The 15839-nt window shown below is 41.7% G+C and overlaps 1 protein-coding gene across 2 annotated transcripts in view; it reads left to right on the forward strand.

Annotated features, from left to right (window-relative positions):
- Nucleotides 1-15839, forward strand: part of FLT1 (fms related receptor tyrosine kinase 1) — a 108481-nt gene that overhangs the window by 64637 nt on the left and 28005 nt on the right. For both annotated transcript variants that reach the window (XM_058828806.1, XM_058828811.1), the window contains exons 13-15: nt 3001-3291; nt 8094-8240; nt 10073-10204. In XM_058828806.1, the coding sequence (XP_058684789.1) occupies nt 3001-3291; nt 8094-8240; nt 10073-10204 (570 nt within the window). The remainder of the gene's footprint in view (nt 1-3000; nt 3292-8093; nt 8241-10072; nt 10205-15839) is intronic.

Consider the following 15839-nt stretch of genomic DNA (forward strand, 5'->3'; position numbering starts at 1 on the left):
TTTTGCTGGCACACAGCAGGCCCATGGGTGTGTTTGCAATTACAGAGGGTGAAACAGGAACAGCTCTGCCTTATCTCTCTGGTTTCCCAATGTCACTAAGCGCATTTTATTTTGAGATTCCTGATGGTGCTTGGCAAAGATAAACAAAATCTTCCATCAGGAAACCTGGGAGCTATTTCCACAGGAAGCTTCAAATCACTAAAGTAAATAAAACCCTTTTACATTATTCCCAGCCATGTTATTTAGCTAGCCTGAGTCTGTAACAATTGGTGAGAGGTGTCATATATTAGGAGTCTCATAGCCTTTAAACAAATGATTCTTCTGGAATCCTGTGCATTTTTCTTCTGTCCCCAGATTTACTCAGAAAATAATCTTCACAGAAGGCATATTGAGGAAGAGCTCCAGACCTGACAACATAAAAGTAGTTGTAACTATATTATTCTGTTGGCATGCTATCCTTTTAAGCTAAAAATAGTTCATTTGCCTCAGTCCCCAGGGATCTTTAGTTTCATCTTAAGAGTTTTGCTTGGCTCTTCTGAGCTTTTACTGAGTACTGGCATCTTCAAAAGCAAAAATTACCACTATTTCTAACCAATACCCTGGCTTTCCCAACACACATCAGAAGAATTTGAAATGTACCGTGAGTACACATGCAGCATCTTCTTTCCTCCAAATCCTTATCCATATTCAAAATGCTGACCATTTGATTGTTTTTAAGTGTGTCTGAATTTAATGCTTTTTAGCAAAATCAAATATGGGATTCATTTAATCTAACTTCAATCTTAGAGTTAGATATCTAAGCCTAAATTGATCCTGTAGGATCTCTTCATGATTAAGCATGAGGGACCAGGATCTCTAGAATGTGACCCATCTTAAAAGAATGGTTCTCACTGCCCTCTGGAGAAGCTTTTGTCACCTTTGTAAACTTTTGCTCACATACAGAACACAGAACATCTATATTCAAGTAGATGTCTACATGTTTTGCAGCTGAGGCTAAATATGATATATTCCATGTGTGGAGATGTTTCATCTTAATAGCACTTCCAGTCAACCTGTTCTTAATTGGGATTAGAATCTGGTACCACACACTCTTACATATCAAACAGGATCCTGATGGTAGTCACTCATAGATGAGTTCATGATATTTGAAGTTTTTCCTATAGCTTTGTTTGCCAGAGAGAGAAAAGCGGTATCCCAATGGAACGTAAGTGGAACAATTTAACCCCCAGGTTTTAAAACCCATTCTAATATTTTAGTGTCACTGCCTCCACCAGGTTGATCTTTGGACTGCACACCTGAACTACAGCCGATGACAGGCACACACTTTGCTCCCTCTGCAGGGGCACGATGAGTTCAACCAGCAGAAATCAGACCTCTCCCTGGGAGGCATCTACTGTCAGGAGAAATTTCAATCCAGGACTAGCAGGAGCTCATTTGCCCTCTGTTTAACAGGGCTAGGTGTGGAGAAGAGGATTGAATAACTGATGCCAGGCTTCCAATGGGCAGAGAGCAGTGAGCAGGTTATGTTCATGATTTCTCTGGAAGGCAAGGTAGATCAGTTTGCAATGCGGGGATTTAGGGAGAAGCTTTCTGATGGATTGGTCAAACAGTGAGAGAGGTTAATGAAAGAATATGTGGGATATTGTTCACTTGAGAGATGCTTTTTACACATTCCTGCTGAGGTGATGTTAAGCCTGAAGCAATACTGGTAAGAATGAACTGAATGGAAGTCAGCATTGAGCCATTCACGACCTAAGAAACAAGAAAAGAAGGTATAACTCTCCCTTATGAAAGAAGAAGCCATTCTTAAGATTTCAAGTCAAGTTTACAGCCAAGTGCCGTAGCAATTAGTAGTGAAAGAACAATTGAAAATGACCACAGTCGATGTCACTTGACTGAGAAGAAGGAAATGACTTTATCAGAATATTGGCTACAAATAAGCCAAGAGACATTGCATTCTAGGAGTAAAACTTGGAAATGCTTTCTCTCAGGAACTTACTCCTACTTTCACTGAGGTCAATGGTGTAAGTGCCTCTCTGGAGGGATGAGCCCCAGGTGGAGGCAGCTGGGAGGCAGCTGACACCACCACAGCTCTGCACCACTCCCCAGGTGGAGGAAGTTGCAAGTGACATTAAATAAACTGCAAACAGGACCTTTTCAAGTAGGACTTTCTACATTGTTGGCTAAGAGACTCCTGCCTGAACCATCTGCTATGAAGTGAAAACTTAACCCATGTCTACACTTAGTAAATTGTTAATGCAATGATCCTTAGTTTCTCTCAGGTGAAAATATCTTTCACCTGTGTTAATGCCAAGCCACCTAAAAATAGTATCTTCATCCTAGTGCTGCCCACACGCACAGCTGGCCACCCAGGGCAGAGGGTACCACTTCTGCTTACCTCTTGGGTGGCTGGTAGGCTTTAAATGTGGGGAGGGTAAACACCTCTGTTCTGAGGGAAATCTCAGGCATGTGATCACAGATGTTGTAATTTCTCAGGACATGAACATTTTTAAGAAGTAGACATACTTTATCTGAATACTTGTGAATAACACGAAAACAGTATGATGTATGATGAAATGCAGTATTTTTATACTGCCCTCTTGAGATTTCTTTTCTCTTATGAAGTTCACAAGCTGGAGCTGTGATCAGAATATTCCTCCTTTTTCATAGTCCCACTGAGCTGTCTTTAAATAATTCTGGTTTTGGTACTTTGCCCCAGTCTGTCTTAACTTGGCATAACATTTATACAAGCGTGTTACTTCCAAGAGCAATTTCAGTTTACACCATCTGACATCTGAGGGCAAGTGTATCATAGCTCCAAGACAAATTATAAGAATAGCTGGAGCTTGAGTGTATGAAAGGAAAGATTACAGGCCTGAGCAGGAAGACAACAACACTGATTAGTTCAAAGACTTCCTGATAAAGGGGAAAATATATGCTGTGTTAATTTTGGCTCATAAGTTCCATATAAACTAAAAAGTGTTCTTGATTTTTTGACAGATGTACCAAGTGGATTCCATATTAGTTTGGAAAAAATGCCCATTGAAGGAGAGAATTTAGTATTGTCCTGTTCGGCCAACAAATTCCTGTACAAAGACATTGCTTGGATTTTACCTAGGACAGTCAACAATCAGACGAAAGCAAGGAAGTCTCACAACAGGGAGTACTCCATCACCCTCACTCTGACCATCAAAAACGTTTCCCTGGCGCACTCAGGCACCTATGCCTGCCGAGCAAGGAACATATACACGGGGAAAGAAGTGCTTCAAAAGAAAGACGTTACAATCAGAGGTGAGCACTGCAACAAAAAGGCTGTTTACTCTCGGATCCTCAAATATAAAAGCACAAGGAATGATTGTACAACACAAAGCAATGTAAAACATTAAAGGACTCATTAAAAACAGTAAGAGATGTCTCATATCATCTTGATTTTTTTATTGCTGTTGCTACCTTTCAAGCCCTGAGGTGGTGCTCGTTTCCCCATGGGTTGGAAATAGGAGGAATAGCAAACAAAATCCTAACGCGTGAGCTTCCAGTTGAGTTCAGACGGGTGTTTTCTGCTTTGAAAAGGCACAACGAAGCTGGGGTTTGGAAGATCCCCTGTGCTACATTTTACATGTCGTTATTTTTACTCTTGCTGTCTCCTACTGAGCAATAAGGAAAACTTTGGATCAATCTTTTCTTCCGCTTTGATATCAGCCTCATCAAAAGTGTCAAAGCTGAATAAACTGATTAACTTTAAAAACTGCTGTTTTCAGTCAACAACGGACATTTAATAAGCTAACTTGAATGTGCAAAATGAGCACAATTCAGTTTGAGATTGACTGGACTACATATTTTTTATTTTAATCTGATCTTGATGGACTTATAAATATTACCTGCTGAGCAAGTTCTAATACTTATTTATTTGAAATTATTTTCTACACTAAAGTACATTAATCTTAAAAAAGTATCTTCTAAAAGAAGTATGCAGGGAAGAAATAAAAATGTTGGTATAATGCACAGACCTATCATATCATTTATAATAATGATGATTTACAACTGACAGACATGAATCATGTTTCTCCAAATAAATCCAGGTAGACTTCCAGTTGCTGTGTTGGTCAATTTTTAAAGTCAGTTCTGCACTAATGTTAAAAACTACTGATAAAAGTGTGAGTGTTGCTTCTGGCCTGAAGATTCAGGAGTTTGTAATGTTGTAATTATTTTATTAAATAAGGAATGTTACACTAACATGACTGACCAGGTTTTAGCCAGCACGGTTAGTTAATACATTTTTAAAATACAAATTCAAAATTGAAGCCATTAAAGATGTTCATTGCTTTTGGTATGCAAATGACAATTGGATTTATTATGTGGATTAAGAACCAGCAAAACTGCTGAAGGACAATTAAGGGCAACCTAAGAATTCCTTGTGACCATTTCCCCTTTTCTTTTCTTTTGTCATGATTTTGCTATGAGATGTTTCTGTGTGCTATAAATTCTGTATAAGGAAGAAGTTACTATTTTTAATAGATCTGATAACTTTATTTTTTTACAATACATAGCTTTTATTATTTTTTTGTTACATTTATGATCAATCATTTATATAGCATTTACATAAGCCATAACAAAACAGACCACAATGACCAAAATAGCTACAGCAAAGGAACAAAGTGGCTGTGCTTTTAAAATAGAGGGTGACAACATGACAGTTTCTTTGCGCTTGGGAACTCACCAGACTATTTCCTCCTTTAGGTATCAAGACCGTGTCCCACGGCTAAACTTGCCTTTCACGTGGGAATTGCTTTTGTCAAGTGTGAAAGGGTAAACAATAGCATTTCCCCATAATGCCAGTTTCATGGAACCTAAAATGCTTAGAAAACAATTGATAACCTGGAAGTTGTCAGAGTAAAGAAAAGAATAATCATTTATATCTTGAAATGTCACCTATAGCCTGCTTGTATACAGTAACTCTTTTGTTCATTATTAGCGTGATGCCTTCCAGAAACAATGCATTCTTGCAGAGGGATCAGGCTCTCTTTTTTCCCTAAAACATGCCTAAAATGCAAGTGAAGTCGTTGGCGACTGCTTAAAATGGAGCAAGCGCACTCTTTAGCATTTGCAATTGTTCAGAAGAGCTGCAACACAGAATCCCCGATTTTCCTAGGGTATTTTGTGGGAAGACATTTGATGGCAAGGTGGGAGGTGATGACAGGACATTATGAATTTTCCATGGCCCTGGGAGCCTATGCATGATGATTTGTGGCAGCCAGTTGCCAGGCAATATGAGCTTGGGTCAAAAAAAAAAAAAAAAAAGAGATGTGGCAATTAGACTGTTCTTGTGTGAAATTGTTGTGCATTGCAATGATGTATGTCACTGCTGAGTGGAGGTCCCACCAGCCTGGTCTCAACCAGCACCCAGAGGGCCACACTGTGCAAGGATGTCCTAACATCCCAAGGTGGCTGTCCGTGTTGGAGGGCACAGAGAAAGCTCGCTGGAAACCTTTGAGGAAAGCAGCTCTTGGTGGCAGGATAAAAACTACTGATGTCACTTTTGATGTCTTCGGATGACTGGAGAATCTCATGGGTTTGGGGAGTTTCTCTGCCTTCTATTGTGTAATATATTGTTTAGGGAGAAAGGTGTGAATTATATTTCTTCTTTTTTTTTATTTTTTTCAGTGTTTAAAATAAAGCTTGTATTTATATTTTTGTACTGATTAATAAAAAGTAAGTGAACAGACAACATAATCATAACAAAGGGCAAAGATGGATAGAATGCAAATGTAAACCCAAAAATTAACAAATTGTAACTTTTTCCCTTTGTTTGCTTTTAAAAATGCAAATTTCCCCTCCCTACCATCCATCAGATCAGACAAGTACTCTGACCAATGTCTTCTTCTCCCTTCTGTGACCCCCCTGTCACTCTCCTGGGCCAAATTCTGCCTACAATGAAGTTCCTCATAGTAACTGAGAGCAGAGTTTGGCCAGCAAAGCAGCACTTGTGGGCAAGCATAAAGGCTGGGGTCAGGTCTGGGGGGCTACCCTGGGTGCTGACCCCCACACTGTGCTGGTGGCCAGGCTAGCCCCTCGGCTTTGGAGTGAGCCTAGAGGGACATTGGAAACTGTCCCCCTTGGCTTCACTGCAAAAATGAATGGGAGAAAACAGGTGGTTTGCAAAAGAGAATAATCCTCAGGTTGACCAAGTCCTTGAAAAAGCAGCTGATTGTAGCAGAGAAATTATTGAAAGTATGTGAATGATGACTTAGGTTTTAAGCAAAAAAGTTTTTCCTAATATGAAATTCCATCTTTAGTGTATGGCTATAAACAAATTAAAATTAATCACAACTCACAGAACGTGTGATTTGCCTTTGTTGTGTCATCTTGTCTGCCTTCATTTTGGATGTCTGGGCTGGGGTGTCTGCCAGGGACTGCTGGTAAATGTGGAATTCTATTCAGCAGGCATGTGTGGGCATGCCTCGGACCATACCTGTTCATAGTGTTGTGAAAAATGAGAACTGAACGAAAAATTGAGATGAGGTATCAAGGAGAAGAGGGAGTCCTCTTGGCTGCAAGGCAAATATAGTTGACTATGTCATTGTGTAGGTATGTGATGAAAAATTTATAGTGTCTCTCATAAACAATGCTGTTTGGGAAGAGAGAACAAATTGTCTACCAGGCTGTAAATAACAAATATCATTGCCTGTGGAAATTACTGGCTTGCAGTTCAGAAAAGCCCAAAAGCCATAGTCATTGCACAGTCATGATTGTATTGGAATTAATTTCAAGGGGTAAGGGGAAAAATAGCCCACTTTAAAAGTGTTTTTAGTGCTGTGGGGCTCATGCACGCAGCATAAGCTGGTGGTACATAGGGGTATAATATTTCTGGAGAGTTTTCACTTATGGCTGGTAACAGAATAATTATGAAGATGGAAATGTCTGATGGTTAGTTTCTCTGTAAGGATAAAGAATAATATTCCAAACACAGAATATCAGAAATTCAGCTGATTCTGAACTTGGTGTATTGGCATCTGTTACACCTTGAAAGAAAATACTTGTAAATAATTGATTTCTGCTTCTTTTTGTTTTGTTTCATATTGGGAATGTGTGTATTACCATGTTAGTCATTGCTGATCCCGGGAAGGGAAGCCTTGAAGGGAAAGATTACGAATAATTGGGGAATTTGAGGGAATCTGCAGAGCATTTCCATCTGTGACACTGCTCAGGAGCTCCCTGAATTCTCTGTCACTGCTTTAAATGGACCAAAATACCAAAAATAATTATGTGAGATCTGCAAATGTGAATGAAAGATGTTGCCATATAATGTGCATAAACATTGTAAATATCTTGACCTTTGTTAGAACGGCCTTCAGCACTGTATGAAATGAGGGAAGGAGTGGCAAAGGGTTGAAACGATCATGAGATATTTTGTTTCTTTCAGGGATGACTTTAACATTATACTTGTACTGTGTTTTTGAAATGCTGTGGTGTGGTTTGGCCAGGCCTGGTTATGTTGAGCCAAATACGTGAAACGCAAAAGCGGAATAATTTATGAAGACATTGGTGCAATGCTTCTGTGCTCATGGTTACTGGCTTTTGATTCTGTGAGTTTACTGAATATGATTTGTAACTGTACTCTCTAAAGTAAGTAAATTATCTAAGTCACATTGATGGATATATATCATGGTGTACAGAGCTGCAAAGTGCTATCAGCAACACAGAGATACTCTGCTACAAGGGTGTCCTGATGGTTCTTCAAATCTTTGGTGTCACAGGTTGTTTCCTTTGATGACGAGAAGCTGAGCTTTCATAGAAAATCATTGCCTTTGATATAAGCAAGCGTGGTTGGTCATGGAACTGAGAAAATCTTTTGAACACTGTCATCATTGGGTCTTCACTGGTCACCATAACATGCCATGGCTGAGTAATGGGAGTTCTCTGCACACAACAAACCCTCCTGAGCAAAGTAAAACAGTAAATAAAATCAGTGAAAAATGAGCTTGGTAGAACAGCCGTAGCAGTCTCTAACAAAGAGAATAAAATGAGTGTAGGGGAGATAATTAAATCCCCACCATTACAAGAATGTAAAACAAAGGTGTTGTTTTGTCTTATAGCTCAAGAGGCACCAGCCCTGCTGCGGCAGCTTACGGATCAGACAGTGAACGCCAGTAACTCTGCCATGTTGGAGTGCCAGGTTCGTGGTATTCCTGAGCCCCAGATATCCTGGTTTAAAAACCATGAGGAAATACAACAAGAACCAGGTGAGAGCTTTGTGTACTCACCTACCTCTTACAGCAGGCTTTTTATTTACCCATCTGCCTTAGCCATTTGCAGAATCATTGGCACCAGTACCTAGATGTAAGGAAGGCAGTCAGTCAGTAACCCAGGTGCTCCAGGTTATTCTGTCTCACTCCAAAACATGAACCAGGCTGGAGATCTAGACACAACAGGTCTCTGTGGAATTGGTGAAAAAATTTTCATCTTACAAGAGTCATCTCCAGAGAAACATATTTCCCTCCATTTGTTATAGAGGGAGCCCAAGGGTCAGGTATCTTGGCCAGCAGATAACTAGGCAAGAGAAAACCAAGCTCTTGTGATATGTATGGAAGTACCAGTGGTAGTCTGTGATCAGGCACTCAAAGTCTGTTCATGAGTCAAAAGCTACCAGGAGACTAAATCCATGTCTGGAGTGTCCAAAATCCAAATGCATCTACTGGTGGCAGAGGATCCAGGTGTCATGTTGCAACAACAGGAAAACTTTGGGAGCTGTTTACTGCTGTTTCTGGAATGTGGCTTCAAAGATCAGCTACAGCTAAATGTCCAGCTGCTGGCACCACAGTCATGGAAGTGTTCTTTGGATGCTTCAGATGGAAATTAATGACGGAGGAAAAGGCAAAACCTTTGTCCTGGGAATTCATGCACATCTGGTTCAGAAGCACACACTGAGACAGAATTAAAACACTCAGCAAAAATGTTAAAGGAGATTTGATCCATAGAAACTTGAATTTAAAGTGTAGAATTTAACTTCTACAGAACATTTTAGAAAGTTTGTAGTTATGGTTGTGTCCTGAGTTATTGGAAATTACTATAGCATGAATAGAAACAACTGGAAAAAAATTCTGAGGATTTCTCCAACTGAGTAATAAACCTGTGCAGACTTGCAGCCCATGCACTAAACTTCACCTAGAGACAGATTCCATGAAGCTTTAAAGTGATCACATGGCTGTAGTGTGCATTAATAGCACTATCTTCCAAGATGAATGTTCTGTGTCTAACTTGGGTGTAATGCACTAGATACAATTAGGAGCCAGGGAAATGTCTCCAGAGGGTAGGTCAGAGCACTTCAGTTAGGTGCCCAAAATAGATGGTGGGAACACATTTAGATGGGACTGTAGTTCTGATGGAGCCAAACATAAGTGTGTACTTGTCTGCACATTTCCTGGCTAGAAGGTGCCCCAGCAGCAGTCCTGAGGTCAAATCTGCTCGCTGCCTCTTCCTTGCTTCTTGGAGTATTGTCCAGGCTGGCTTCTGGGTTGACCTAGCTGGAATAAACAAGATGTTTAAAACTTCAGGTAACTCCTGTGTTTTAAGGTACTCCTCATGGGAATTCTCTTTGCACTATCCAGAGTCCCTTTGCAAAGCAGCCCATCGTTCCATGCCACATGGGCAGGGGAGATTTGGAGCAAGTCTGCTTCCCATAGGGACAGTCTGAATGACTTTTGAAAGGGCTCTAAGCTTGAGCTGCCTCTGGGGCAGATCTGGGCCCATAAGCGCAGTATAATCAGATTATCCTTTCTCCAAAAGCTGCAGACATGCTAAAGTGCTCACCTGGATGAAAGCATAGGCACAGTGCTATCAACATAATCAGTACTAAGTACTTCCAAGGCTTAGGCTGTGCTTTTTGACTCACACAAGTGTTTTGTAAACACTGATTTCCAAGAGACTCACAAGATGTCCAAATGTATTTGGCTTTCCTGCAGATAACATTGTGGCTTAGATTTCTTTTGAGAAGAGCTTGAAGCAGATATTACACAAGGGCCAGATTTTGTTTATATCCTGGCTCCCTCTCATTGCAAAATATTTCATTTCACAGGAATAATTTTAGGGCCCGGAAGCCGAATGCTGGTTATTGAAAGAGTAAAAGAGGAGGATGAAGGACTTTACCAGTGTATAGCCACCAACCTGAAAGGATCCGTGGAGAGTGCGGCGTATGTCACAGTACAAGGTAAAGCACCACACTAAATGGGAAGGGCAAGCCCTCCAGAGTGATGTTCTTAGGCTGGAAGGACAGGGGTAGGACCTGGCACTCATCTGGTGATCTCTGAAGCAATTTGAAGGAAGTTCTAGCAAGGGAAGCGTACCAGGTTGGAAAGGAAGCCCAGCAGGAAATGCTAACTCAGAGTGTGTTTACACTGACCTAAAAAGAAGAATTGCTTCAACCCAACAAAGATCAGGTCAGGGTAGAAGACAAATGTAAATTTAGTATCAGCAAAACAAACAAAAAACAGAGTATGTAACACTCTTTTACCCACACATTTTCCATTTCAGATTAATTCCGTAGAAATTAGAGGACTGGGATATTCTCATTTATTTATTTTCTATGTAAAGTGAACTGCCAAATCAGACTGGAATATTTTAGCCTAGCAGTAGCTACATATGCAAAGGTACTACTACAAAGCAATTTGATCTAGTTATTTCTGTAACCATTGCTTGAGTTATCTTGCTAGTCATTTAAATGTCCAGCATTGTTCTGCCTTCTGACAATCTCAACTCATGCCTGTGGCAGTCATTTCTATCAATTAATTTTACATTGAATAAAAATAAAGTTTATTAAATGACCTTTCAGTTTCATTGAGTACCATTTTGGCTCATGAATTATGAGATTAGAGAAGCAGGTTGACATTCTCCATATAAGCCAGTGTCATGGATGTATTCAATTTCAAATAATCTATTTTACTGACCTGGTGTTAAGTACTCCTAGATGCATTTAGTTGCTCCTTATAGAACATAATTAGAATATCATCAGACCTCTTACACAGAGATTTTATGTTTGTGGATGTTCTCATATAATTGTTAAATGTGTCTGAATACTTCTCAGTATTGATTTTTTGCCATGTGTGTTACCAGTTGGAGTTAATGCTGATGTTTTTGCTTTAAAGGGTCAGGGATAATTATATGCACATGTGGGCTGGCCTAAGCAGTGAAATTGAGGAGTTAAAATACATATCCCCTTATGAGTAATTATAGAATCATAGAATGATCTGGGTTAGAAGGATCCTCAAATATCCTACAGCTCCAGCCTGGTCTAGTGGAAGGCAGGAACATCTCCGTCAGACAAAGTTTCTCCAAGCTCCCTCCAACCCAGCCTTGAACACTTCCAAGGATGCAGCATGCAGAACTTCCCTGGGAAACCTGTGCCAGGTCCTCATCACCCTCAGAATAAAAAAATTCTTCCTGATATCTAATCTAAGCCTGTCCTCTTTCAGTGTGAAACAATTCTCCCTCATTCTCCCTTGTCCTATCACTCCATGCCCTCGGAAGAAGTGACTCCCCAGCTCTCTATTAAACACCCTTTGAGTAATGGAAGGCTGCCAAAAGGTGTCCCTGGAGCCGTCTCCTCTCCAGGCTGAATGAATTCCAGCTGTCCCAACCTGTCTTCATAGGAGCAGTGCTTCAGCCCTCTGGTCATCTTTGTGGCCATCCTCTGGACTTGCCCTGAAAGATCCACATTATTCTTATGTTGGAGGCCCCAAAGTAACAGCTGGATGCAGCACTCCAGATGGGGTCTCACAACATTAGAGTAGAGTAGAGTGGAGTAGAGTAGAGTAGAGTAGAGTAGAGTAGAGTAGAGTAGAGTAGAGTAGAGTAGAGTAGAGTAGAGTAGCGTAGAGAGGCATAATCAGCTCTCTCTGAGTGACTTGATAATGCTAAGGGTTTTGCAGCTGCTGTAACAGCTAAATGAATAACTTGTGCCAGCCGCTTGCTGTCCAAATCATCCCACTAATCATAGTCCTGGACAGTGTAATTCATTATTGTATTGATTTTTAACATAATTGAAGCTTGGCTGTTTATTGCAACCACAAACATTCTGTCAGATGGCTTCTAGGAAGTCATATATCCTAGTCCAGAGGAGAGGAAGGAGAGCAGCCAGGAAGGCTTCTTCTGTGGTTACGTGTCCTGAGGGACCACAAGCAATGTTCTTGTACGACTTCTACGGGAGCAGGAGATGAAGACTAGCACATTAAAATTTATGGCTTTGAGACTGGATGATAAAAAGAGAGACAGTTTGTCTTATCTATATGACCAAATGCCTTTCCACTCTTTTCCTACTACATGAAGGGATGTCACTAGAGGCTTTTTTTACTCGTTAGTACACTGCTCTGGAGGGTCTGTCCTTCTCACAGGAAATGGCAGCCTCCCACCTCATCCCTGAGCCTGGAGGGAAAAGATCAGGGCTTGAATGTGGGGCTTTGTCTAAGCCTTGCCACGTTCTTGTCTCTCTGAGAAGCACAGGCCCTGTGCCTGCTGCTGTGAGCACCAAAGCCTCTCCTCTGTCCCAGGACTCTCGGAACACGGGGCTGCAGATCAAAGGGAACAGAGCAGCGCCTCATGTCGATGGCCACGTTTAGCAGATTGGAAGAGTAGTTTGTGAATGAGTCAGGAAGGAAACTGTCTGCTCTCTTTATTTCCTCTGAAAAAACATTCTTATACTGACAGATAAAACAATGTGTTATTTTTGTGTCCGAGATGGATGAATGGATGGTGGAATCAAAGGGCCATTTTTAAATAATTGCAGGCTGTGTTTGGTTTGGAAGCAGAGGTTGCTGGGCTGTCTGTGGAGCAGAAGGGCCATGACTATGGGCATGTCAGAGCAATCCCTCTTGGCTGAGAAACCAGAGAGGCAGCAAATCTGCAAGGACAGAATAAAAACAGCAAATGGCTGCCAGAGCACCCAGCAGGTAGAGGGGACTATACCCCTAAAATTCTGGGGAGAAATGCTGCTGGGCATGTGGGGAACACAGACTCTTGGGCAGCTTTTTTGGGGGGGGTCAACAAGCTTGCAGAATTGCCATGAAAGCCATTTCCTGCTTCCCCTATTAGAGGACCCTCACAGCCCCAGGGATAGTTAGTTGTAGAGGTGCTCTTTTGAAGAAGATGTGTTGATAAAGGAAGGGGAACCTTTTACAGCTCATGCTTGCTGAAATATGTCCATATAACAAGCAAAGGAATACAGCAATGTGCCCTGCCTTAAAGCTGTTGTTTGATAACTTAATGTGAATCCTGTTGATGAAAAGGAAAACATCTCATTTATTCATTGAACTATTCTGACACTATGAAAATGGTGCTAGCTTTTAAAATAACTTTTATTTAAATTACTTCTTTAAATAACTTTTCTTTCTGTCTATCTATCTATCTATCTATCTATCTATCTGTCTATCTATCTATCTATCTACCTACCTACCTCCCAATCTACCTACCTATCTACCTACCTAACCTTTCTGACTTTGTTTCTCAGAAAGTTGTGATGCCTTTTGAGTCATGCTGAAGTCATCAGGAGCTTCTCCATGAAGTTTAACTGGAATTGCCACAGCTACTAAAGGAAGTTCAGCTGGGTTATGATTTCAGTTTGCAAGATTTAAGGTGGACATCAGGGGACACTAAGACTCCTGTTACCTCAGAAGTTCACTAAAGGGGGTTGGAATGGGGTCCTGGTGGTCGACAGTTCAACCTTGGTTCAAACAATGGCCTGGCTAAGTCCTGACAGTCTCTGAGGATGGACATTGCTCAGCATCTCTGAGCACCCATCCCAGTGCTGCAGTGCTGTGACTGTGATCACATGGATTAAGCTGGGCAGATCCCTTTGGGAGGGATGTTTTAGGAGCAGCAGATTAGTGTTGTTGCCCAGACATTGCTTTTTCCCTGGATAACACCTGAGCTGCACTGCAATGTTTAGGTGTTTGGAGCTGAAATCCTAGTGAGAAAGCCCATACCAGCCAAAGGCTTCAGCTTGTAGCTGGGGGGATCAGCAGATTAATCCAGCCTCTCATCCTGGCATACTTGAGCAGTTCTGGTGGCTTCTGTTGCTACTGAGAGAAGCTGCTGCTGGTGGCACTATTTCACTCTCCCCCTCCTCACCTCTGTGCAGTCCTGCAGGCATGGGGTTGTGCAGGGGGGCTTTTGGAGGGGCTCTAGAGGGGAGAGTGGGCTGCTACTTGGGGCAGAGTCAGGCAGATGGGACAGAGCTGCACACAGGAAAAAGTCTCTGTTTAATGAGATGTCTGGTGAGTAAAAGCCTGGGATGGGGGTGTAAGGCGATGCCTGAAATCTTCACCTACCAGGCAGAGAGAGGGATTTAGTATTGATTACAGCTTCACCAAACTCTACTAATCCTAAAGCCTCTTCTTCATGCTTCTGCCAGTTCTGCCTCAAATTAAACCTTTTTCTACCCAGCTGAGAAACACTCAGAGAGCTCTGACTTCAAGGCTTTCAGCAAGACTAGGACTCTGGCATTTGATAACCCAGCCCAGCTGGAGAAATGCTTTCTGGTTGCCTACATTTGCTCAAACATTTCAAAGACAGCACCTTTGCATCTCCTTGCTGACTCTTGGGCAGCTACTGTAGTGGTGAGAGGGTTGCTGTCTGCCACCCCAGGCCTGGCTGTACCTCATGGGTGCTCCTTGTCCTGCCATATGAAGCTGTGGCAATTGCTGAATAAATATCAGAAACTATTATCTGCCACCTATCTGCAGGAGTGCTGCTCAGAAGTGAGAGGAGACTATTTGTTTGTAAAAGGACATGCTGATGCCAGAGAACAGGCAAGCTGTGTCAGGCTGTACTATTTATGCTATCACTACGTTCCGCATCTAAATCACAAATATTAAAAAAAACACTTGTGAAAAAAGAACTCTCTTGGTATTTCTGGAGACTATTGTATCTCCATTCGTAGTTGCAGCCATGCTTTTCCTCAATGAGCTTTATTCTCAAAGCTCCAGAATGGACATGCCAGGGAAATCTTAAATATGGGGCTTGAATACAAATCTGATTATCATTTTTAGGGAGGGAAGACATTGTGCTAATTAAGCAACACATCTTCGGAACAAAGCTTTGTAGCCTTTTGCCTAAAACCAGCAGCACATCCCTCTGGATTACCCAGCAAACCCACCAGTGAGACACAATAATACCTTTTTCATTTATCAGGAGTAACAACCAAGCTGCCAGGCTCTGAAACTCTGCAAGTACAGTTGACAAAACTACTGTGAAATCATGTTCAGAATTACTCTTCCTTGTCCTCTCGTTTACCCTCTCTAGAGGTTATATCAGAATAAGAGGCAGGATATGATGGTTCTTTTTGCATTTTCTACCAATCAGATGGAAAACATATTGTGGGAAGTGTGGGATTTTGACGCGATCACAGGATTTGCAAAACAAACTGCTCTGAAACTATTTTACAAATCCCTAAATAGCAGTCTGAAGTGAGTTTTATTTTGACTTTTTAAAAGATCTCTCAGTGGGCTCTAACACTTTCCAGATTTCTAATGTTCATGTTTTCTTGCTGCTTCATTTTCAGTTGTTGTCAGTTTTGTTTCTCCCTTTCTGTGCTTAATCTGTTCCCTGGTTTCTAGAGCTCTCCCAGCTCCCTGCCACCTGGGTTCTGTGGGTGCCCCTGGGAAAGGAGGGGCCCTGTGTTCCCTCAGGAAGCCTGGCCATGTGCTGCTGGTGTGACTGGCAGGAGACCTGAGGGCACAGAGCCTGCCAGGGCAGCAGTGGATTGGAGGGAGTGCCCTGGGTTTCTGCCCAGTGGGAACGAGGCTCAAGACCCCGGTACCACGCTGGGTATGAGCTGAGCCCCCAGGTGACAG

Source organism: Poecile atricapillus, chromosome 1 (genome assembly GCF_030490865.1).
Source record: "Poecile atricapillus isolate bPoeAtr1 chromosome 1, bPoeAtr1.hap1, whole genome shotgun sequence".
Lineage (NCBI taxonomy): Eukaryota > Metazoa > Chordata > Aves > Passeriformes > Paridae > Poecile > Poecile atricapillus.